Genomic DNA, 26,638 nt, shown 5'->3' on the forward strand with positions numbered 1-26,638 from the left:
CAGTTATCTAAGTGCTTTTGTGTCATAATAACAGGGAAAGAAAGTTTGGGGGGAAATTGGTGTATTAATTAATTTAGCAATTTATTTATATGGTGACTGTGGTGTTTTAAATAATCACATTCTATTGACGTATATGCATCACATGAGATGGAGCGATTGGAAAGATTAGATTAGATTCAACTTTATTGTCATTACACATGTACAATTACAAGGCAACGAAATGCAGTTTAGGTCTAACCAGAAGTGCAATAAGCAAGTGCAGGATATAAAGTGTGTGCATAAATGCAGGATAGTGGATGGTGATAACTAAATGTAACCTTTTGTTACATTTCCATGATTCCACGAATGAGCTACCATAGAGCTACAGCTGTATGAAACATTTGTGTGCATTTAACTTCAATTACCTTGACTGATGGACTAACAAGGGGCATTCATGTTTGTTTTGTTTGCCAACTTCACATCTTTGGCCCATTCCTTATCGCTCAGTTCAGGGCTGCAATATTTCCTACAGGACTTAAAGGCAGCAACTGACTTCACAACACTGGCCAAATTCAAACAGGAGAGAGGAGGGGAATGTTGAAAGCAGGCTGTCATGCAAATTGGGTGTGGAGAAACTTTGTGAAGCTATAATCACCAGCCTAACCAAACTGTGGCCTCCAACTGGGTATCATTGTAAGCATACAGGTACAAACAGATTTAAAATTCTCTGAAATGCATTATTTTATGTATTTTTCCCTTAATAAGTCTATCTTGTCAGCACTGTGATAGATTTATTACATCCCATGCTATGGATTAATGGCAAATTCTAGTGTATATGTCATCTTAAAGTCTATTAAATCTAAATTAACAAAAGGTTACATTTAGTTATCACCTTCCACAACATGAGCTCACCTAAAAGAAATGACTCTTAACATATTTTAAGAAAACAACTATTACTATAATATAAATGCAATGTGTTTGCTACAAGCCACCAGTTCAGATGAGAGCATTTCTAACACTGTGTTCACATAACTGCTATAAGATCCAATTTTTATAAAGGCTGAGTTTGCCAGATTTACAAGTGTAAGTTCAAACAGTTACAGACAGAAAACATAGTCAAAGACACAACTGTGGTCCTGTCTGAACAAGTCATCCATTAGAAGCCAGTGTTTTGACACCAATGCTTCAAAAGAAAAGGATCTATAAAGATGAACGACTGCCCCTCTGAGGACATCCATCAACACCTTTTAACACCTGTCTGTGCACGTTTAGCCGAGAGAGAAACACAGGGAGGTGTGGGATTTAAATGTTCTTTACACAGGACTGTCTTTCAATGCATTTTTTTTTTTTTTTACTGTCTGTCTTTTTATTCCGTAATCTGTTGAAAATGCACTTCATGGCACAGTAGCCACTCAAAGCGGTTGTTAGCAGTCATATCACTTTCTTTTTTCCTGGGTGTTGACTGTTATTAATCATCGAAAGGTAAGCTGTATCTAGGACGTCTTTAATGAGAAAAGATGAATGCAACATTATGTAACGCCAGGAGCTCAAATGTAACGGTGGCAATTCATCAGCTGGCAATGTCTGAAAGCTATTTATTAAAAAATAATCTTGGTGTATCCTGAGAGCTCTCATCACGTGTGTCACAATTCAGAAAATGTATTCAGTGTGTCTGTGCACCCAGCAGTTTGTAGGTTACTGAGCCAAATGATTACAGTTAAATTATGGATACTTGAATTCCTGATGTCCTTATCTCAGTGTTCACTGTGCAGCTATTGTGTTTCATCAAAAGCCACCCAACTGTTTTTAGGTCAAAACAAATAGCTCACCCACCAAAGCCCACCCTGCAACAACACTGTTCGTGCACAGACACTCAGCTGATGTGTCACAGGGTGTGGCCACATGAGCGCTGCAGTGGTATAAGCTGTATAGGTGGAAAATGAGACAAGACACATAAATGTGGCAGTAAGGAATGAGCGAATGAATGTGAGACAGAATAGGAGAGTCATCTAAGTAAAGTATCTACTGTGTTGAGCAGTATGTTATAGGAAGCATACATTTAATTGTTATTGTTAATATTTTAACTATAAGTCTAGCTGTTATTCTAAACTCCTGCAAGCCTATTTGTAATTAGTTTGAGGATGACAACAGCTAGGTTTACCACTGATGGGTAATTCATCTTTTCCTTTTTGGGTTATTGAGCACACCATAGAATCGGTGGATAACTTCACTGTGTCCCAGTTCAGGGGTTGGATTAACCTTTATTCTTCCCACTCTCTGTGTGATTAGAAACATTGTGTTTCTAAGCAAGAATACTAGCTGGTCCTTAATTTACTGTGTGGTAATTTGTTTAAACAAATTCCATTAGGAATATCCAAAAATATAAGTACGAAACTGAAATATAGAAGGCCTTGAAAGTAAATTTTAACACAGGGGCCCCTTCAAGATAGGACCTCAAGATCAGGTAACCAGGACCCACTTTAAGGCCTTCATCATGTCACTTGATACTGTGCTTTAGTAGTGAATATTTTCAGACAAATTGTCAATTTACACACAGTAAACCTGGAGCTTTAGGGGCCTTGGAGAAATCACCCACTTTGCCCAGGTGATAATCCAGTCTTGGAAGGACTGACCAAAGGACCTGCGTTCACAGGCTGTGTCCTCCACAGAATCTGAAGGCCAAACATCCACTAAACGTTGTTCAGACAGTCCTCATAAATTTGCAAAGTAAAACATTTCCAAGTAATACTTTGCTTCCCATTACAAAAAGAAGGAAACAAGAAAAAGAAACAAACAAACAAAAAAATTGAAATTTAAAAAGGAAAAATAACTTCAATACATTATTTATTTAACATCTGCTGCACTTAATGAGTATAACTAATATGTAGCTAAAATGAAATATGATGCAGTTGCAGACATAATTTTGGTTGGTGCCACCCCCACCAATGCAAAAGTGAAACCTAGGTCATCCATGCTCAGACTACTCCTGCATTACTCAGACCTACACTCTCCTGTATTGCACTTACACTGCACTGTGTGTACACTTTGCCCACAAATGGTAAATGTTTTCCCCCAAACCGAACAAAAACAGGCTAATGGAACTGACCCCGTCATGAAACAGCCTCACAGAATAACACTGTAATAACAAACTCTTTCTGTCCACACAACAGGCTGCTGTTTTCAGCTGCCTCTGTACCAATTTGATTGCCTAATAGTATCCCTTACTTTCAATAACTAATGAGTATGATGGGCCCAACAGAAGGTCATGACTTTGAATGGTGCAACGGCCTACAGTATACAGTATGGTTGATCAAAATGTGTCATGTATTGCCTCATCTGAACATGTAAGCCATGTGTAGTCTGCACGTAGCTACTGATGTCTAAATGACAGTTGCATGCTGTAGGCAGCACCGATTTTGAATCTAATTCTTGTATATTCCATGGGTCTTACCAACCAAGCCAAACCAAACCATGCTTTTTTCACTGTCGTGGATGTGGAATGTTAAGCATCTCTATGCTGTACGTGCAGTATATGTATTTATGGTCCATCCTGTTTGGATCTTGCCATCTGCAAATTCCAAACCCTTTTATAATCTTTATTTTGTGTGTGTGCAGACCTCTCTCACTAATACCTTCACTCATTCAACATTCATGCTACTTTCAGCTAAGATAAAATATGTCCCTTTTTTTTGTAAGCCAATTTGGGAGCTTGGGAACACTGTCGATAATAACAGCTTAATCATTAAATGCATGCTTCAGAGAACACCAGTGAAGCTACAGTTTCTCCACTGCAGCCTTCATTCCTGACTCCTGGGTTGATAAGGTTGGTCTGTGCTACAGCATTGCTTTGATTTGAACCTGCTGTTCTAAGCCTCTAAGGGAGGCCATGGTGCAATAGAATTAGCCTGGTTTAGTTCATTTTACTCCAGCTCTGCCCTGCCGCTGCCACTGCCAGGCCTGGTCTGGTTCAGCCTGGCCTGCAACCTCCTCTAATCAGATAGCCATGCAAGGCCAGGTGCTTCCCTGGCTCTCTGCTTTGACTGCTCGGCCAGCCACACTGATTCGCTTTATTCAGAGATAAGAGAGGGACTAGTGAGGGCCACTTACTGGTTAAATGAATAGGAGTGGGGGGAGCCCACATCCCAATCAGTAGAGCTTCTGATTATTTCATACATTTTATTTGTGTTTAAGTGCATGTATTTTTTTTTAACATATATTTAGTATGAGCAAATGTGCCCGAATAAATCCAAACTAGTTTTTAGTTTGATTCATGATGATTCATGATGATTCATAAAAGCTGGAGGAATTTATTTTTATGTGCTGAATGAGTAGGTATTATGGAAGATGTTAGTTTCGTTTATTATCCTTTTGGAAATTCCCTTTGTGTCTGTGGCAACTGTCAGACACAAACAACCACAACGAAAGACATTACAGTTAAAGCAGACATCAAACAGCAGAGCGCTGCACAACAACATCACCAGCAATCATGTCACAAGGATTTGTTTAACAGAGCTTTACTGGAAGGTATGAGGGATCTCTGGGATGTTTAAACCACAAATAAATCACACTACAATAGTCAGAATTTTCTGTATGTTCTAAATATACAGATATGCTGTCAGTTTGGCATAATTAAATTAAATGTTGCTTTCAAGGCTCACCGATGAACTGATGAAACATTTCAAAGGTGTCTGGAAATGCCCCCTTGTGGCAAGTTAGAAACTTGTTTTCTGTTTCAGTTATCCGCCCACAGTCCAACTTGCCTTTAAGTTCTTAACAGATATTGCTGTGAGAACTATTATGGGATTTGTGTTCAAAAAGGTTTTCACGTTATCATATTGTGGAATTTTACCTGTATAGCCAACATATACCTAAAGAAAGTAAAAGTGGATAGAAGATAGACAGTGAATCGGCCAAGATTTGCGTTCTTATGTTATTAAGAAGAAGACATTATAAACCACAAAAGGAACAATCATAACATTATTACAGTTATTACAGTGAGCTGCACAGTGTTAGTGTGTGAAAATCAAATTTACACATGGGTGCTTTCTAAACTTTTCTTATTTGGTCTGCGCTTCACACATAATTCCAGTGAGTAGATTATCTTTCTTTCTTGGATTAAAAGACTCACAGTATCTCACAGTCTTTAGGACACTGTAGGAATATTTTTATGATATCATGCCATCTGATTTTTTGATTTTTTTTAAAGAGTTTATGTTCCCAACGTTGCCTCATAATGTTTCCCAGGGATGTCTCTGATGAAATACGATTATACCAAATTGAACCAATTGTTGTCCCATGAGATTCAATTATTATGCATCAGTAATTTGAATTCAGTACAAAAAGCTATTGTCAACCAGTTACATGACAGTTTTTGGTGGGTGTTTGGTGCAGTCATTCATTATGCATTGTAATAAGATAAGCAATCATGGAAAGTTAAGTTTTTCTGTGACCACAGTCGCCTATTGGACATTTAATATGCATGCAGCATGTCTGCCCATAACAAGAGCCGGTTGAAATTACACTGTAAATTCTAATTAGTTAACCTTATTTTTTTTTAAACATGCAAACTGCCTTAAAAAACTAAGTAAAGGTACTTGTTTGACTTAAGAGGAATATGTATTGTATGTTGTCCTAACAAATGCTTATTTAGCGTAATACACTTACACCTGAGTTTGAGTAACTAAAAAAAACTGTATAAAGTACTTGATAATTTACTTTAGATGTACTCTTGACTTAGTATAGACTACTCAGAATTGCTATTTCAAAAAGTGTATACCCATTTTTCCAGAGAGTTGATTGGTTTGGAGGCAGGCTTTTCACACAACTTAGGTTACCATGGTGATCTACAGTGGTCCAACTGAGGCAGGTTCTGAAAGTTCAAACACTAATTGAATTTTTTCAACAAGATTTTGGAGTGCACTAACTTTTGCTTGGTCCCACTGCCCCGTTCTCCTTCCATCAGATCCTGATATGCCTACACCTCCAAAGTGAGGTATTTCTCATTTCTCTCTCTGAGCAACACAGAGAGACTGATGCACGCTTTTATAACTAGCAGGCTAGACAACTGTAATGCTCTCCTTTCTGGTCTACCAAAGAAAACAAATCAGCTACAATTAGTTCAAAATTCTGCCACACAAGTGCTGACTAAGACCATGTTACACCTATTTTAAAGTCTGTACACTGGTTACCTGTTAGTTTTCATGTTGATTTTAAAATTCTTTAGTTTATAAGGCACTACATAGCCTTGCACCAGACAACATCTCAGAAATGCTTTTAGTTTATGAACCAGGAAGGCCCCTCAGATCCTCCGGTTCTTCTCTTTTAGTTGTTCCACAAAGCAGAACAAAAACATCTGAAGATGCTGCGTTCAGCCACTGCGCTCCAAGCCTGCAGTCACTTGTCCAGTGTTGCTCTTGAACCTTACCAGTTTACAGGGCAAATAGATCTGTCGATGATGCAGTGTCATTATGTTTGCACTCAGTTCTTCCACACCTTTAGGCATAGGTACCGAGGGTTCTGTTTGTTGATTACAGCTTAGCGTTTAATGCAATTCTACCATCCACGCTGTATGATAAACTTCTCCACCTGGGAGTCCAAACGTCTCCATGTCAGTGGATCTTGGAATTCTTGCAGGGGAGGGAGCAGGTGGTCAGAGTTAACATGTTCTCGAGGGCTAGGCCTACTCCTAGTAAATAAACTTAAATTGTTTAAGTTTGCCAATGATACCACATTGGTTGCACTAATTTCTAACAATAATGAAACAGCTTACAGAAATGAGGTTTCATCCCTGGTGGACTGGTGTGCAGCCAACAACGTGGAGTTGAATGTTTCAAAAGAAGTAGTGGTGGACTGAAGAGCCATAGCAGCCATCTACCTTTAGTCATTAATGGTCAGGAAATTCAGCATGTGGAGAACTACACAATCTTGGGTCTAACAATCTTCTCTCCCTTGAAGTGGGAAGTCAACACTACAACAGACCTGAAGAAAGCTCAGCAAAGACTTTTCTTTTTGGGAAAGCTGAAAACGTTTTCCACATCAAGGGGGGAGAGTATCATGCAATTTAATCATGCTGGGATCGAGAGCATCCTTTAGACAACGGAAAAAGGGACATAAGATTCTTCATGACTCCCCTCACCCTGGTAACCATCTTTTCAACTTCCTCCCTTCTTTTAAAAGACTGAAAGATATCAGAACCAGGACAGCCAGGTTCTGTAACAACAGAGGCAGTTTGTGTCTTTAACCCCTAAATCATGTGCTATAATGTGTCAGTATTCCTGTCTATAAGACACCAAAAGGGAATGTATAAAATGGTATACATTATAGCTTGTTTGTGATACTAATAGCATCCCCATGGGTTTAATGTATTTATTATTATTATTATTATTATTATTATTACTAATATCTTTTTATCACTAAATTATTTTCCAAGGTGGTGACTGTATGTGATGTGATCTTTTTGTCTGTTTTTGTTTGGTGTGAGCTCACCAAACCAAATTCCTATCAACTATGTTTAAATGGCAATAAGGTATTGAATCTTTTCCTGGTCTCAAGATTCTGCTTCACTTTGGTCACCATGGTAACGCATGCTGTACCAGGTTACGAGGATCAGATCTAAACATATAAACAACCCACCAGTCAACTCCGGAAATGTTAAGTGACCGTTCCTTCACGGTCCTAATGATGACAAGATGATTGCCTTCAAATCAAAGTGAAAAGTAATGAACAGGATTGTAGCTAAAGGACACAAAGCCTGCAGGGTGCCGTGCTTTCAGACTGACACAGTCACCTTCATGCCCATGATGATTTATTTGATGCAAGATATAATAAATGTCTGCAGTACAACCAGTTGCCCACCACTGTGGTTATTAAGCAGGGCTCCATTAAATAGCAGGTAGGTCTGTAATTGACCATCAACAGTCCTAATGAATCAAAATGACTGTTGTATTGTGCAGAAATGTACGGCCGTGATTGGGTCAGCGTAGCCTATCAATATTTCATCATGGCAGACTTTTTAAATATGAGGTGACTTTGTGATAGTAAAACATTGTATTTTTGTACAATTAATGAAATTACATATTCCTGTTCCTGAACCCAGATATTAGTAATCCCTTTATTTTTCCACATACAGTTAAAGAGTCAAAATATATTTTATTTTCTACTGATCAGGGTTCTTTTTTATGTGAATAAATGTAGAAATTTAGTTGTCTTGTTATATTCTGTATATTTGACCCTGCAAATTCATTTTACTCTGTGTTGCTTTTTGGGATATGGACTCCATCTGTGGGAGGAAAAAGTATATTCTTTTTGAGATTGACATTATGTGTAATTACTGCTACTATACATCAAGTGATATATTTAATTTCAAATTTAAAATCAAATTTGAGTTAAGCGTGAGTGTGAACTAGTTCATACAGACAACTCCAGCTTCTGCTACACTCACACATGACACTGTACTTACTAAAACATACAGTATTTTCAATGCAGCTTTTGCACTAAGATGGTCTAGCTGCACAATCCTTCCACACCACTCATGCAGACATTATGCATTAGTTTATGGAAAAAAAATAGTACCCAAGAAAATACAGACATACAGTTACATAAACATTCACATAAATTACATTCACACTCTTGCACTCTGCAGTACTGTATGTGCAGGTTATTAAGGACTATGTGTGAGAAATGGGTCGCTTGATGAAATTAAGTTCTAACAAAATCCTCACAAATGCAGTTTCAAATGTTTCAATGTGCTGCTGCAGCCGTTTTGGGTGTTTTTATCACAGTTTTAAACACTTTGCATACCTGCTAGTCGGCTGCAAATCTCTTTATCTCTGTGGCAGCTCAGCAGTCTATTCAATAGAAGGTTCTGCCAGCAGGACACAGACACTGAAGACAGATTATTGCATAACCGATGTTTAAAATGTGATTATAACCAGATGTGCACGCAGATTGTATCTGAGGCAGAGGATTTTGTGATATCACAGAGACGCATGCTTTTAGAACAAAGCTTTATGCCAAGTTCTTGTTAACTTTTATAGAGGAGCAATAGAAAGCATCCTGACTGGACACATAACAAACTGGCATGGGCTGTGCCTGGCCCAGGACCGGAGGGCTCTGCAGCGGGTGATTAAAACCGCCCAGATCATCATTGGTAGCCATCTACCCAGCATCAGTGATATTGGTGAGGTGAGGTGCCCAAGGATTGAACTATTCTGTTATGCTGGTCTTCTTTTGCAAATTACCTTTGCATTACCCTCATTCCCACTCCTAACATATCTAACTGTATATCTTTTTTTTTATTTCTTCCTTTTGTGCTACTTTTATATACTCTGTTCCATTTTATTGCCTATTTTATTGTTTTATTCTGTTCTAATTTAAGATATTTGGTTATACATTTTCTGTGTATGTAGCATGAAGGGGCTACAATTGCATTTCATTGAGCAGTCCTGTATTGTATAATGACAGTAATGCTGAACCTGAACCTGTACCTGGAACCTTTATGTCCTGACATCAAAAAGAATCAGTGTACCATCGACTGCCTGCCATCTGGCAAAAAAGAGTTGGACCTAGAGTATGATACAAAAGCTTTCAGAAGGAATGCTTTCTGCAGAAACAGTGGTTTTAGCTACTACTTGTATATACGTGTTGTAATAAAAGCATATGGCTTTAAAAGATAATTAAATACAGTGAAATGGACGGAATTTCAAAAAAGAACTGCAAATGTGCATGTTCAAATGCAGAAAGATAATAGTGGAGAACATAGATAACGTTTGATAGATTCTCCTGTTCTGAAGTCACAAATCAATAAGAAACACATACGAGTTCCTGAACCTCTAATAGACATAAACTACTCTTCCTCAGTGTCAGTCCTGCCAAGCTTACCTTTCTGTGGGTGTTTTTCTTAACTGCTGCCAGAACTGCTGCTGTCCTGTATAAAGGACAGTCCTGTCTATGGTCTTAGCATGTGCGGATAGGCTTATTTGATATGAATACAGTGCCATATAAAGGCAGATACAGGAGTGTAATTACACCTAATGGCTGGAAATGCTCCTGTTCAAGACATCTTGGCATATGATGTCTGATTATGGGTGATCATTTTCTGCTTTTTGGTGAAAAAGCACAGCTGCCTGGTCCTGGGCTTTACTGATGATAGTGGTTCAGAACAATGGGCTATTGAAATGCATTGTCACTATCCCAGCTTAAATGTCAGAGGATCAGATTGGCAAGACATCCAGGGCTCAATTTATAGTAGTATCCTCAACCAAAACAAAGAGGAAGGAAGAATGAATGGCGTAAAAAAAGACGATATCTCGTTTTGCTGCATCGATTTGGATCTTTTGATTCAAACTGTCCATCGTGAGTCTGACAGTGTTATAGAAGTGCAAAGCTAAATCAGTGGAGTACTTCATATTAGTTTAGTACTTTAATACACAGCACTCAAATGCTCATGGCACCAAGAGAGCAACACCATGAATGCTTTCGAGGAGATACTGTCCGAAAGTGTGCGCCATTAGTCCCATTTGTACAGTTCATCGCTTTGAGAGGCTCACAAAAGACAGAGAGTTCTTAGAGAAATCAGGGAGGCAGTGTTATGCAGCTAGGAGGAGGCTTTTCGCTGCGTCAGATTTGTAGCAGGTATAAACACTTTTGCCTTTTGAGTTGGTCAGACAACACGTCATACCACCAGTTCATCTGAAGAAACCGAACCCTCAACAAGTGAAGGTCAGCAGAAAACGGAGGAGGTCAGACTGGAGACTTTAAGGGGCTGTTTGACTGCTGGGGAAGACTGAAGGCACCTGATGAGTTTGGCTGCTGATGGAAGGCCACAGGAGGAGACTGGCAGGAGGCTGATGAGTGTAGGCAGCAAACTGGTGGGCTGAGGCAGGATACTGGGACAGCACTAACAGGCAGATAACAGGATTACCAGGCAGGAAAATCAGGTCGACCACGAGGGGACTTGCCGAACAAAGAGAATGAGTGAGATACTGCTTTAAATAAACCATGGAGCAATGAGAAGTAACTGGGGAGTAGTCAGGTAAAAGCAAAACAGGCGGTGCTGTGTGTGACTCAGTAGTTTACTCTATAGTCAGATTTACCTTGGTAATGCTCACCTGAGAGTTTATTACTGCATTCCTCTGTTGCCAAAAATGTATTAAACCATTTATAAAAAGTAATGTGAAGCAAAAGTTAGCCATTCCCAGATTTTGGTGACAATATCAAAATCTCTCCAGGCCTTTTTCAAGTCATAGCAGGAAAAGCACAGGTGTAATAGACTAGTACACCAAGCCAGCAGCAAGTGAATAGCACAGCCCTGCAGCTGTCTCGCCTAAATGTAAAGGCAGACATTATTAATGTTATTAATTACCTCTGTGGTTTTCCTGCTTTAACATGTTTGTCTATGTGGCAATTTCTTTTTTTTCTTTTGCATAGTTTGCCTGTCACTCCCTATCATTTCAGTGCCTGCTATTCCCTCCCTGCCCTGCAGTAGCCCCCCATATTTCCTGCCCTCAGCCACCACCTGATTCTCACACCCACCTGCGCACCTGTAGTTTCATACTCAGGAATATCAGGAATACTATCAGTATCTGTGTTTACATGGAACTCTTCATTTGACTAAAAATCTGAATATGAGCTCAATTACACTACAAATGTCATGTGTTTCTCAATTTCCAAATGATTTACCTGAATAGTGATTTAAGCTTTGCGCTTTTACATGTGATGGTGTTACGTAAAGCTTTTCTGTACACAGTTACATGTAGCTGTTTCCAGGAAGAAATCCTCTGATTGGATGAGTTTTACTGGAAATAGCAAAAGCAAATGTGTGTAACAAGAATACAGTTTTTATGGTTCTGCATCACAGATTGTACTTTCCAAGGTTGTATTAAGTTGTTTTTTCAGTCATGTTCCTTCTTTTATACTCACTGGTTAGTTTGGTTTCCAGATATTTCAAATAGTCTTACATTGCCAGACCTGCAGCTCATACAGTATCTCTTTTTGATATTTGAGAGAGGTCTGGCCAAACTCACTGTCACGCTGAGATATCTGAATGAAATTATCTGGATTGTTTTGAACTGAACCAATGAGAATTGTCAATGGCATGCTTACTGATCCTACTGGGCTTCAGTTTGCCCAAATCACAAAAAATATATATATTACCCACATATATATATTATCTGGCCACGAAGATAGTTTTGGTTTTTACTTCACCAAAGATTTAAGATATGCCTCTAAGATTACACCCCATTATAATGCAGGTGAATAGAATTCATGCATGTAAAAGTAAAATATCGCAAATAGAAAATAAACAGAGGAAATTATATAAATTCAACACTATAAAATGCCTGATGCACAAAAGTAATCATTACAAAAATTATTTAAAACCTGTAACTGGCAATCTGAGGCAATGTCAGAACATCACATCAAGATTAGCAGCATATTTTGAACTGGTTGATGGAATTTTTGGGGTTCAGATAAAAGCAAAAATTTGAAGGATTTTGGTTGGTTTGAAGGATGTCGTGATTGAACATCCCAATTTGCTTAAAAAAATGCAATCACAAAAGTTTGTGTTATGCTCTGAGCACCAGTTAAATTCAGAAGAGGGAGCATACGATTTGTTCAAGGATCTTCAACAACATTCTTTCAGTCAATATGTTCAGTTAATACTCTGCTGATTTAAGAAATGATTACTGAATACTTTGGGGCATATTTTCACATTTAGAGGGATGAAGTTTGAAATACACCACTGAAAAAGAAAGAATGTCTTATATAGCAACAAAACCGACAAAAGGTAGCAAAAGATTATCAGACAAATCAAAAATCTAACATAAATAAAATCAATTGATAAAAAAAGACTCTTTAAATAAAGATTATTATTATAATTATTAATTATTTTATGCTTCTATTGATCTTTCATTATCTAATTTTTCAGCTCCTTAGTTTTCCTATTGTTTGGTCTTAGCACACATTTCGTAATTTATCTATTCCCTGTTTCCCCCCCAAAAATGTTCCCTTTTCCAAATGCTGATACACTTATATATATGTGTGTGTTTTTTACTTAAGTGAAAGTAGCAATACCACACTGTGAAAATAGTCCATTACAAGTAAAAGTCCTGCATTGAAAATCTTACTCAAGTAAAAGTAAGTATTACTAACACAATGTAATTAAAGTTTCAAAAGTAAAAGTTCTCATTCTGCAGGAAAATGGCTCCTGTGAGTGTTATACTAATGTATAATATATTATCTACTCAGTTCAGGTGGAGCTAACTTTAACTTAGAAGAAGAATAAAGTAGCATAAAAATACTAGTAAATGTACTTAGCTACTTTCCGCTACTGATTTTATGTTCTTTTTAGTGATTTTATGAAACTTAATTTCAGTCATTTCTGTATTTACAGTCTCATGGTGATGTGAGAAGTATCTCTGTTTTCCTTTCAGATTTTTTTCACACTGAACAACAATATGCACAACAGGGCTTTTCCTGCACTGTTATGATTAAAGACATAAAAAAAAAGACATTTCCTATGTCGTTGTTGTCTGGTCAAATAGACTGAAGCAGGCGCTCGATGCAGACAGAGAGGAGCCTCACTGACCTGCAGCATCACCAGACTGACGACAACTTCATTGTTCGGCACTGTGTCACTCACTCACTCACGTGTCCAGCAGGGTCTTAAATGTATTTCTCTGTGTTCTGTTATTTTGTATACGATAGTCAGATACGCTTTGATTGGTTTGTTATATGAGGCTGATAAGTTATAGAATGACATCGGCTGCCTTTTCTTATATTTGTCAAGTATGAAACAGGGAGTGGGGGCCTGTTTCTACTGGCATTTTTTTTTTACTATGCTTGCTTTTATATATAGCAGCAGTGGTTCAATTAACTGATTACGTTTGAATATTACCTTATAATGCCTTCTTAATAGCCTTACTGCAAAATATTGCAAGTGTGGGGGGAAAATCACCTTAAATAACAGCTGTTTATTCTACTTTCTGTTGTGAAAAGGATCATTTTCTCCTCAGAGGAAATGTCAATATAAATGTTCAAACTGAATATAAGTGATTTACTCCAGCAGCCCGGCGAGCGTCTCCTCCCGTTTGGAGACTTGTGTTTGACTGTTTAAAAAGATGATTTGTGTGAAAGTGCTAAAATAATGACATTATATTTTTAGATTCATCTCGTCCCAGCCTTTTCTATTTTCTTCTTCAACTTTCACACCTTCTGTAATTTTAATGCAATTTCAGGCTCTGATTGCTCTGTTGCTTGAATGCTAATCATTGTAACTGTATAACTTGTTTTCTATTCTGCTCTATTTGCATTTAAGGAAAGATTATTTAATATAATAAAAAAAAAGAAATGAAAAAGTTACAAGGTCAGTAAACAGATGGCACTCCACAAGAGATGCACACATAAAGTGCAGGGACTTCAGCAGGACTGTGTTTCATAACAGTTCTGTGGAGTTAAACTAAAGTCGCTTCATGACTGGGGAACATTTTGTCTGAAAATAGTGAGAGCACCAGCTGTGTATTGAAAGTCTCTCTTAAAATGAATTGAATGTCTGTCATGTTATTAATACACTTTGTATCCAAAGGGCTATTTAGGTAGGTTTGATATGATGACAATCAGATTAGAAAAAACATTGATTAAATAAAGTAATAAAAAGTAATAAAGGTTAGCTCCATTAAATATCTCCCTCAGAGCATCAGCAAGCAAGTAATCACATAAATATTCCTGCTACAGACAAAACTCATTGAGCTCATCATCACTAACTGTGTCTGTCTGCTGTTTGGTGCTGAGCAGTTATGTACTGTGGGTTTTTTAGAGCTTTTTAGCTGAAAACAGCTGCCTGTTGTGGCCAAAAACAATGCTGTGAGAGTGAAACAAAATGGCTGTAGAGATGTCTGCCTTTTTTGAATATAATGAAACTAGATGACACTCGGCTTGTGGTGCTCAAAGTGAGCACAGACCTTGTTGTGAGCAGTTTCATGTGAGAACTATCAGTAGAATAGTTCCCACATGAAACTCCTCACAAAAAGGTTGTGGATTATCTTGAATAACAGGGTCATCATTTCTGCAAAGAGACATTGCTGTTGAGTTTTTCAAATGTACTTTTTTTTGGCGCTTTGAGCACCACAAGCCGAGTGTCAATTAGTTCCATTACATAAAAAAAAATAATAAATGCAGACATCTCTATAGCCGATATCTCCAAAACTCAGCAACTCACACCAAAACAATCTAGATGGACAAATGGCACTACAGGTAAGATGATTTTGGGGTGAACTGTCCCTTTAAAGCAATACTATGTAACTTTCACTGAACAGTGGCCACATGTTGCAATTACAGGAAGATGCAACATAGGATTTTCCTATGAAGGTGAAGAGGTCTGTGATTTCACCCCCCCAACTAAAGTCAGAAAAATTGGTCTGCGTTTCCTTTAAAATGTGGTTTGAGGAGGTGGAGAAGCAGCATCAGTTTAGTGCCAAAATGGACACCAATTGCACCACAACACAGCTCACCTTAGAGCAATTTGTTTTTGGCCTTTAAATGACCCATTAATGAATAAGGTGAGAGAAGTAACATTCAGACTACTCCAGATATAGTACACACCTAAATCTTCTCTTCTTCAATTCAAAAAGGGCTTTTGGTCTTTCTACTCTTTGATACTCAAAAACGTGAAAGTTTAATTAACCAAGCCAGGCGATAAAGACTTTTATTCAGAACATGAACTGGCTTTGTAGAGTCAAGGACTTTTTTAGTTCACACTCTGAATTACATTTGTCCATCACTTTGTTTTGTACTGAGCGATTTTTTCAAGTCAGTGGAGGCCCAGCCCTCCGAGCTCTAAGTGCATTCCTCAACAGTTTCTAACACAAAATAGGGGAGTGTTTTCCTTTCAGGTTTTCAGACTTTTACAGCTAAAGAGGACACGGGTAAATTGTATTTTATTATGTACCAGCTTTTAGTCCAGTTATACATAGAAAGGAGATTGCACCTCTGAGGACATTCATGAGCTAAATGGTGACGTCATGAGCCGCTGGACAGAAACGATCAACGGTTCTTCACTGCTACTTTTAGACCTTTGTGGATAATAACACTTGTAGGTTGTAGCTATGCACATTTACTTTAACAACCATGTTTTAGTGAATTGAGAGGGAGAGTTGTGCTGGTCAAGCTCAGTGAGAAATACTTTTACTTTCTTTTTACACTGCAAAAAGAACATAATTAACCAGACAGAAACCAGTTTGATATACAGACAAACTGTATTAAATAATTGGTTTCAGCCCTAAGTGACTTTTATATAGAATTGCATTGTAGATTATAGTTTTCTAATTAAAACAAGAGCTCCATAAAAACAACTACTAGTGAGCATTTTCTGATCCGTTACTAATTACTGTGAAGGTGAAACTGAACCTGCAAGTCTTATCTGATAAACAATCTCAGATGTCAGTAACAACATGTACATTTTGTAATTAAAAAGCAATACAGCAGCACAAAAAGCAATCCAGGAATCACTCAAAAACACAGGAAAACATGTAAAACACACTTTCAAATAATTTGCCATTAACAACAAACGGTTATTTACAATGGCGTCATGAAGGATTATCATTATTCTTTAATTCTCAGTCCTCAGTGGGTAAAGTGATATCGCACTTGCGCAGCAGCTTCTGAATGAAAAACAAAAGGAAACAAACATTGGAAAAGAGGATCAAGAAATCTGTACATCACTGTAGACATGCACACTCTTGACTGCTCCCTACTGACTGAAAGAGAGATATTAATTTAGAAAGCTTATTCAGATAATTTTTATGATTATCTTGAAATTCTTAAGGATCCTTGAGGTGTAACATTTAATACTAACAGTATTAGGAATTCATGAGAATTCAAGTTGAGAGCAAAGAGGAAAAAACACTAACTTGTTCTGGCACCTGATGCCAAAATGACCAAAACGTTTTAGCTCAGTTTACTTTTTTTCATTGTGTAAGATATATTGGATATAATGTTGTCTTTAGATTGAATAAACAACCGAGTATCTTTTTGATGGGATGGCCTCAACATCTGCTTATCATAACAAGACAGATTTTAAAATGTAGAGGATGTAGAGATTCACTGATACATTGTGATATACACATATTTAATTATATTAAATGGTAGGAAAATGATCCTCTGGCACAGGTTTTGCTCATAAAACAAGCTTTTAGAGGCTGAAAAGGTATTGTTTAAAGAGCTAGATTTAATTTCAAGACATCCACCGGCATATTAGTGAAAGTTTAGAGCCGACAGAGGAATAACACAGCATGGAGGAGATAATTAATTAGCAATGGTATCCGTCAGTTTGTTGGCTGTCATGGAGCGTTAAGGAGTAGTTTTTTTTTATTGGTACATAAACAGCAACTTCTGGTTTAAATGTGGTTCTCTACTAAATATTACAGGCCAAAGTGAATCAAAATATGCACCCACATCCTCCTAGACTTACACAACACTGAAGAGATGAATAAAATAACTTGCATAACTGAACTAAATACAGGTTATCTACAGGTACACATCCACTGTGATGGATTAGTAAGTCATGCCTTTATTCCTTTTAATGTTTAGATATCTCTACACTTATGAAGAGTACAGTAGAAGAGTAGAATTTATCATCATTATTATTATTATTACAGTATAAGAGTAGTAGTTGTAGAAATCATTGCATTAGTTTAGTTATATGAAGGTGCCAGTGGGAATGTTAAATGGTGGACATCATCTTTTCAAAGTGTAATCAACCATCAATATTTACACTCAAAGCAAAGGAAGATGGCCTACAGGCGTTTTAACAGAATATAAACTGATAAGTCAAGGACCTTTTTAGAAGTAAAATCATGTAACACAGCATTTTTTTCAAGTCAGTGGAGCTCTGAGTGCATTCCTGAACACTTCCTAACACAACATAGACGTGCCTTTTCATTTTAAATTACTTAAGAGGAGGCAGAATAATGCCAGTAATGTGTTTTATTAACCAGATATTAGTCCTGTTGTGACAAAGTCACAGAGGCCAATCCACACACTGAAAGAGAAAGTTTCTCTAAATGGTGCTATATATGGTTGTCAGGTTATTGTAGAAATGTAACTGAACCAATAAAAATATATATATTTTTTAAACATTTGTTTATCCAAGGAAGTGTCACGGAGAACAATGTTGTCTTTTCCACAGTTACATTCACACCTGGAAACTGCCCAGTACATCCACAGTCCAGGTCCCCTGGAGGTTTTAAAGGCCTTGCTCAAGGGCTCCTCAGTGGAGGCAATGAGGGAGTGGCAAGCTCTACAATAACTATAAATAAATGGGTTATCTGTTGTTTTCCTTTTCATCATCCAATGAGGGAAGACTATGCAGAGAGAGTTTGGATGTCTGTGTTGCATGCAGGTATCAATAACAACTTGTTGATTTGACTAATAACAGTACGTAGGTGAACAGGTAGAGGTGAACAACTTTGGTTTGTTTTTATTTAATGTTCAGGGGTTTAAAAGAGTACTTCACTGGTTTAGCATTGCACTCCTTTAACATCATCGGACTCACGATGGACAGTTTGAGAACTGATGCAACAGTATGAGAACTGATGCAGCAGAAACAGAGATATCGTCTTTTTTATTCCCCACATTTGTCTTGCTTGTCAAATGGCGCCTACACTTCCCACAATGCAACTTGAAAGCTGACATTTTGTTCTGAGATTCAGGGGTGTTATGCTAGTAGCGGCTAATGTAGCCTGGAGTTGCTAGCCTCAAGCAGAGGTGAGGAGCAGGCTACACTGGTCTGGTAAGCTCACTTCTTTCTAACTCTGCACCAGCAGATATTTTTCCATTTTGAAACTTCAGACCCAACTGACGCTGACTCAAATGACATTACTTGAGGCAATTTATCAGACTTTACACAGCTCCCTCTGGACCCACAAAAGGCTTTAAACATTTCTTTTCCACATATGCAGTAGTACTCCCCAACACCTATAAACAGACTTTGACGTGTGAGATCAGTGGAGTTCGCCTTTAAATGCATCAGCTCACTGGGACACAGATAATACTGGTAAATTGTTGAATTTGACAGCTGAATCTTGACCTTGGAAACAGTAACTGACAAACTCACCACAAGGTCCATTAAATACAGTAGCTGTTCTGGAGATTTCAATCGCATCTTCCTGATGAGATGGACTTGAATTGCAGATGTTCACATTTCCATTTTTCTGAGCACTTTAAGGGCTTCTCATCTATGTGGGCTTTAAATTTAACCTTGAAACTTCATTCTTGACCTTGAAAACAGAAGTTTCTTAAAGTGCACACTGGAAGTGCTCAGAAAAATGGAAACTTGAACATGTACAAATTCATGACAACTGGGCAACTGAGGAAGATATTGTGATAAAATTAAAAGCTTCAAAACAGCTACTGAATGGACCTTTGTGTTAACTATTGGTGTTAACAGTTACAGAACTTGTCAGATTTTGATTTGAAAAGTTGATGTTTTGAGAGGAATACTTTCACAAGTGCAAAAATAGTTGCTGGCTTACTAGCCAGACAATCAGACTAAATAGCAATTTTGTTCCACTTCATTATTCATTCTCTTGAAATCATTCCCAAAACAGCTGGAGGATCAATGTCAAACACTGAAGCCATTCATTAGTCATGAGATTGGTTTAGTCAGAAGTCAGTGTCACTTAAGAAGGAACATCTTTAAATGTAAATGTTGTTAAGTCATATCAGACACTTTGGGTCAGTTATTTATTGTCAGTATCTGCAGCCACATCACAGTTATGACACACGACCATGTGACCATGCACGTGATCACCTTCAAAACGTCATTTCTCCTAAACATCCAGCTGGCTCACACACTTCATAAAAGGCTTCAGCTGAATGAGAGGAAAAGAGAAAACAGATCTAAAACACAGAGAAGATAAAGAAAGACATGAACAACAGCTGAAAGCACAAAAGTAGAAAATGTTTATGAAAACAAAATACTGACATTCATAATGAAGACGATATTTGTCTGATGGCACCATTGTACATGTTACAGTTTGCACGATTGTTGTTGATCTATAAAATAAATGTTACAGTCAGTGTGTATGAGAACAGTTCTTTGGTATTTTAAAAACACTGAAGTCTTCCACCCCTTTACTACACTGTAAACCAGATATTTAGCTCATATTAAATGCAGTAGTTAGGTAGCTGATAACAAAACACAAACATCATATTGCATATCCAGCATATCAGCCATAAACACTTAAAACAATTGCTGAAGGTTTTTTGCAAATAACATTTTCAAATATTTTATAAAGAAAAACAAAATACTCTGAAACACTAAAGTGCCTCATAAGCATCATTAGATAGTGTGTCTGAATAGGAAGCAACCGTGTGGCTTCCAGTCAAAGAGGTTTGCAGTTGATCTTCCAACAACATGCTTAAAAAATATGGCAGGAGTGGCAAGCACATTCTAACACATCACAGCATGCTCACCAACTTCTATTGTCTACAGTAAATCTGAAAATATTTCATAAATCAGTTATTTAAAACTAACGGTCTGTAATATTATACAGAGTGAGGTTAAAAAAAAAGTTGGGGGGTATCTCATTTAGCCTTCATGGTCTTTCTGAGATTCAACAGTAGATGGCAGCAAAGTAGAACTAAATACTGAGAAGGAAACTCACTAGACCAGAGAGATTCTTGGTGTTATCCATAGAAAACTGAGTGGGCAGAGTATATAAACATAATGAGCAAATTGTCAGGATATTATATATATATATATATATATATATATATATATATATATATATATATATATATATATATATATATATATATATATATATATGAAACCTGCCTGGTTATCAGCATTAACATGAGACCAGCATTTTATCTAATGTGACAGTTTGCTGCTACGTAGACAAGGCAGTTCTCAAACATAAAGTGCATCAAGTTAGTCAGTCATAACCTGAGTTAAGCAATTTTAACTGCAGGATCCATTTTCCAAGACAGTTTGAAAAAGGTTGAATTTTACAGCAATGATGATCGGACATTTCAGCATTCTCAGGTCATTAATGCACCGACTGTGGCCTGTTTTATTTTATTTGCATTTTAACTACCTTAAATTGGTTTAACTTATTTTAACCCTACAAGTACTTTACAGTTTCCTCATCAAACCCACTGCAAAAGTATTTGGTGCAGCTTTTATTATCTGACAACCTGCTGAATTAAATTACAAAAAGCTGCAAGCGCAACCTACAGTGTCTCTTCTTTGGCTGATGCACAAAGAAGTACATCCAACACACTGAGAGCAAATCTACGTACAGTATCATCATAAAAAGGCAAGTAAACATTAAAAAGGTGCTTGTGCTACAAATGATAATAAGACAAGAACACTCCAGCTAATGTGCACCTCAGCCACAGATTTAATGGCATTTGGAGCCATGTTCAGGGTCAAATATTAAAGGCTGCTGAGCGTCTACATGAGCCTGTGCCCTATATGCTCCTGCAGCCACAGCAGCACAGGCTGTATAGAGCTGGGTCCATCAGGCACTGCCTCTGTGTACATCTGCAGCAGTACCTCTTGTAAAACAAGCAGCAGGGGTAAGCTCATGCTCAGTAGCTCATACAAGAACGCATAGTCCTGGGCATTGTCCCTCAGGTGGCCGGCGAGGGACTGTGCTGTACTATGCACACGGTGGGACAGATACCAGGGGGCGTTACACACAGCGCGAGTCACACTCAGGGGCCAGCTCAGACGTTTCCTTATGAACGAGCTGATGGTACCTGCTGAGGATTGACTCTGCAGGTCTGCTGTGCTGCTGGACTCGGAGCTCTGTCCATCATCAGCACATGGGTCCTGAACTCCAGCTCCATTACGATTCTAAGACAGAGGATGTGACGGACAGAGAAGTTAGATATTTTACAGTAAATATTGCTAGAATAGGATGGATATTGTTAGAAATGCAAAGTACTCACTGAGCGTAGAGAAAAATTCCTCCTTAGGTTTGTCCCATTGTTGCGTTGCTCAAAATGAAGTTTGCAGTACAATTTCCCTGTAAGATTACAGCAAATGTCAGAACGAAGTAGCCAACTGAATACTGAACTTAGTTCTTTTTTTTTTTTTTTTTTTTTTTTTTTTAGTAATATGTGGATCCAATACTCATGACGGCTGACATTTAATGATACGAACCCTGTTCAGAGTCAAAGGCATGTGCTCCCTGTCGCAGGGCAGAGCTGCAGGTAGAACAGCGAAAACACTCCCTGTGGAAGTAGAGCCCCTCTGCACAGACCCTCTCCACCATATAAACACGCCTCTCGCATGAGTGACACTTGTCACCCGACGGGGGGAATGCCCTTCGTACTGAGCCGCCCTGGGAAGCAGAGTGATGAGGAAAACAAAAACAATGACATAATGACAGCAGATGAAGATGAGCACTAATGTCACAAAATAACAAAACAAAAGCTGAAACACTGACTTTAATCTTTTTATTTAATTGCTCTTTCCCACTACCTAAACCAATGTAATTAGATATACATTAAAAAAACATAAAATCACTGAAACAGTTGTCAGAAACATTCATGAATTTAACACTTATTGCTGGCTTTTAAAAAAAAAAATCATACAATATGCAAACTATTTTTACCATTTGTTTGACAGAAAACATTCCTTTATAAGAAAGCCTTTGTGTAAATTTAATATGTTTAATCTAGTTTCATCTCTCCACTTTTGCTAATTAAAGTTTCAACTCAAGATCAAAAAGATGGTTAGCGGACCATGAGTTGAGATTTAGTTTTTCCAAAGTCAAGAATAAATCAGAAATGTATTGGCTGTTATGGTTATGACTTTGCAACATGAAAACTGAGAATGTAATTGGTCGGGTCACATTACTTTTTGCAAGACATTTGAACTCTGTGTTCATTTAGTAACTCTTGGAGGTGTCGGCATGCACGGTCGAAACAGTGGGTATGACATGCAGGAGGAGTGACAATGTGAGAAGTTGAGCGCACGATAAGGAACACACAGCCGCGTTGACGGATGTTTTCCATTTCCTTTGATCTGGGTGTCAATGTCACTTCCCGAAAGTCTTTTTGTTCGGATATCATCTTGCGGATATTTTGATTGACAGTTCTGTAAAGGGTATCCACTGTCTTTACTTTAAAGCCTACAACCCTCAGAATCTTTTGCAACTGCTCACTAACATTCAAGAGGAAAACATAGTTAAGGAAAGCAAGTAAGATAATAACAGAAAGGAGAAAATCACAAGGTTATATGGATAAACACATATGGTTCAGTGAGAAAGTTTATCATGTCTAAATAGTTTCCCAGTTGCTCTTCAGGAATCAAATTTGATGCAAACATTAAATGTGTACCAGGAGTTGCTCCTTTAAATTAAACTAGTGTAAGTACTGCTATAACATCTGGCTGTTGAGTTGGAGCAGGCTGTTTGGGATGGGTGGAGCAGAGAAACCCACAAAGTGCCACCGCAAGAACACACACTTCTCCTCTGTGAGGACTGCTGGTAATGAAAAGCATACGGGGCAGAAACTGCACTTAAAAGCAAAGCTCTCATGCAAAGCAGCAGTCCTTTTGCATCAATCTGTCTGTTATAATTAAGAAGATACATGACAACAATGTAAATCTTGGGCTAAGATGCTTGCTGTTTTTGTTTTTTTTAATATTTCTGTGTGCTGCCTTTTGGGATGCATAAGATATGCTGAGCCTTCACTACTGGAACAAACATAACATCATGAACATGAACTTTCCTTGCCAGTTTATCAGGTACACCCAGATAAAACAGTCCTGCAATAAATCATAACTTCATTAAGTTTATAGTGTTTACAGTTCACGTTGACGCTCTTTAGAGAGACGAAGTTTCACCTTTATGGTAATTTTTGAGGCTGTAGCTTGTGATGCTGTTAAAATTCATTTTGTTATTATACTGACAGGTGTTTCTAATATTTAGTCTACCCTCATTGATATAAAAATATTAGATGGTATACCTAAAACTGAGTGTATTTTAAGCAATTACTGGAAAATAGGAAATATTTAATGCATTTTACTAACAAAAAGAAAAAAAATTTAAATAACTGATTTTTTTTGGCCACTTGAGGGCAGTGGAAACAAGTTATGAACACAAAAACAAACAGGTGCTTATTTACACATCCAGCAGTTACGGAGCAACAATTTCATTAATTGTCATGTTTCTGGCCTCCTGATGAATGTAAGTTCACTATTCACTCTCTTTTAGGTTTTGGTCTCCACCATCTCCTGAGAGAAATATCTGGCTCTTTAGCTGCTACATGCGCCACTGTGTTCACCAGCTAGTCGCTAACTGTGTCTGTCTGCAGTTTGGTGCTGAGCCAGATAGTGTACAGTGGGATTTCACTGAAAACAGCTACGGCAGCAAACGATGCTATGAGAGTGAACCAAAACAGTAATGTTACAGCCTGACAGCTAAACAGTGAGCTGAAAACACTATAAAGCTCCGTAAAGCCGAGGGGAGCTGCAGATTCAGGTGATAATTCTCTGTAGGTTCATCACTACGAGCAACCTTTTTAACATTGTCTCACTGTTATTAGATACATTGTTATTATAAAAATATATTATAGCTGCTTCAAGTTTTACCTTGATAAAAAAAAGTCATTGAATTATCATGACAGAATTTCCTGCATCTAGGTATATCTGAGTGTCAAAAAAACCTGTGTTGTCAGAAACTGGCTGCATGCAACACTTTTGATCCCAAACTTGACGTGTTTCCACATGCAGATAAACACACTGTGAGGGGCAGGTCAGGGTGGGGTCACAGATCAAGCTTGAGATAGTCACCTTGAGTACAGCAGAGTTGTCTCCTGAGAACAACCCACTAATGTGAACAGCTTTTTCCTTTATACTCTTTGAGTGAAACTCTCTAGCCTGTTGTGTCTGAGCTTTTTTCTGCAGGATGACACGGAGCACAGGAACAAAAGAAAAGCCATCAGTCTTGCCTCCTCAGTGCAGTGAGACACATTCTCCCACCAACAAATGTGAAGCTTTCTGTCTGTAGACATAATTAGGTAGACTAATAACCATTTAATACGCACTACACAGCTAAATGATGAAAGACCTTTCTGTTCTACTTCCCCAACAAGAAGCAGGATTTAATGCTAAGTGTGTATTGTCGGGAGGAGAACAATAACGTCGCTGTGTGGAACAAAAGATGCCTTATTACATTAATTTCACACCCCACTTGATGTGGTTACTCATACTGTACTGAAACAGAAAACGGGGACAGCCACACAGACCTGGCAGAGAAATCAGAGACAAGTACGTCGGTTAAGCCAAAAAATATCTACGTTAAGTATTGAGTCTTTAAGGCTTAAGTGAGTCAAAGTCAAATTTCAAAGCACATTAATTAAAAGTAGCATTTTAAATTTAAGATTAGTTTAAAAGAATACTATAAACTGGATTATCTACACACTGATAATACAGGGGTGGACAAAATAATGAAGACAACAAATGAAAGGAATAGTTCACTTATTCGCTTTGTTATTCAAGAGTTATAGGAGTTATAGGATCAATACAAACTCAAGTCTGTACATTAAGTATGGAGTTAGAGCTAGAAAGCAGTTACCCTAGCTTAGCATAAAGACTGTAAGCAGGGGGAAACAGCAACTATCAGCACCTCTAAAGTCAACAGTTTATCCGCCCAGCACTTCTGTGCAGCGTCTCCGCTGGTGGCATGGCAACCTCACGTTGAAAGGACTCTGGGAAGTCACTGCACCCGGCTGTTGTTAGCCAAAACATACTTAGAGCACGTCAATCTACCTAAAGCCACAAATTGTCGTTTGTCAATGGATTAAACAAAGGACAAAGATTGTATAATTAGTCCGTTTTTGGTAGGCGTATATTTGAACTTTATAGAAAGTCTTTATGCTAAGCTAAGCTAATCATCTCCTGGTTCCAGCTCTGTACTTGTACACACTGATAAGAGAGTGATATCAATCTTCTCATCTAACTCTCAGCAAGAAAGCGAATAAGCGTAGTTCCCAAAATGTTGAACTATTTCTTTAATGATAATTACAAACACTGTTAGCCTACATCATACGTAAGCAGTAGTGCCATAAATCATGATGATGCCAAACACAGACAAGCTGCACTGGCAAAGAGGAACAGTGGTCACGAATTAAAACTAAACAACACAGAAATAAAAGACACACTACTGAGGTTGACCAATAATAGTAAAATAACCCATCATTATGACCGTTTTTGCAATAGTGGTTTGGTTGAAAGTTGTTTTGATTGAGTGTTTAAATTATTTTGTCTGTCCCCTGTATTTTAGGAACATTTAGGTGAAACTACATTTGAAATTAAAATATCTCACACATTGCCATTTTTCTCAACAAAAAACTTCCGACCTGTTCCACATGGACTCAGACTGCCCAATAATCCCTCTGTGTGTCTGTCTCGGCTTGTGCCAGGTGTGTAGGAGGCCTGTTCTTGTCATTTTCGTCAGGCTGGATAATTTAGGGGCTGACTTCACCATCTGACTACACATTACACAAGCCTAAATGTATAATCAGGGCATAAAATATAATCAACATTCACTCTGGGGCCCTTTGGATCAGAGCATGTAACAATCACGTGTTTAAAAAAAAAAAAAAGAGGACAGAGAAGTAAACAGAAGAAAGAAGTTAAAGATAT

General features: G+C 37.8%; 1 protein-coding gene across 16 annotated transcripts in view; it reads right to left on the minus strand.

Annotated features, from left to right (window-relative positions):
- Positions 1-16,206: 16,206 nt before the first annotated feature.
- The window catches only part of mical2a (microtubule associated monooxygenase, calponin and LIM domain containing 2a), a 37,104-nt gene continuing 26,672 nt past the window's right edge, over positions 16,207-26,638 (minus strand). For 2 of the 16 annotated variants that reach the window (XM_044196004.1, XM_044196012.1), the window contains 4 exons: positions 24,785-24,892; positions 22,148-22,328; positions 21,934-22,010; positions 20,785-21,838 (listed from right to left, as the gene is read on the minus strand). In XM_044196004.1, coding sequence (XP_044051939.1) covers positions 21,434-21,838; positions 21,934-22,010; positions 22,148-22,328; positions 24,785-24,892 — 771 coding nt within the window. In that variant the 3' untranslated portion in view covers positions 20,785-21,433. The other 14 variants (XR_006378021.1, XR_006378022.1, XR_006378020.1 and 11 more) reach the window with 13 other exon arrangements.

This window comes from Siniperca chuatsi, linkage group LG1 (assembly GCF_020085105.1).
Source record: "Siniperca chuatsi isolate FFG_IHB_CAS linkage group LG1, ASM2008510v1, whole genome shotgun sequence".
Taxonomy (NCBI): Eukaryota; Metazoa; Chordata; class Actinopteri; order Centrarchiformes; family Sinipercidae; genus Siniperca; species Siniperca chuatsi.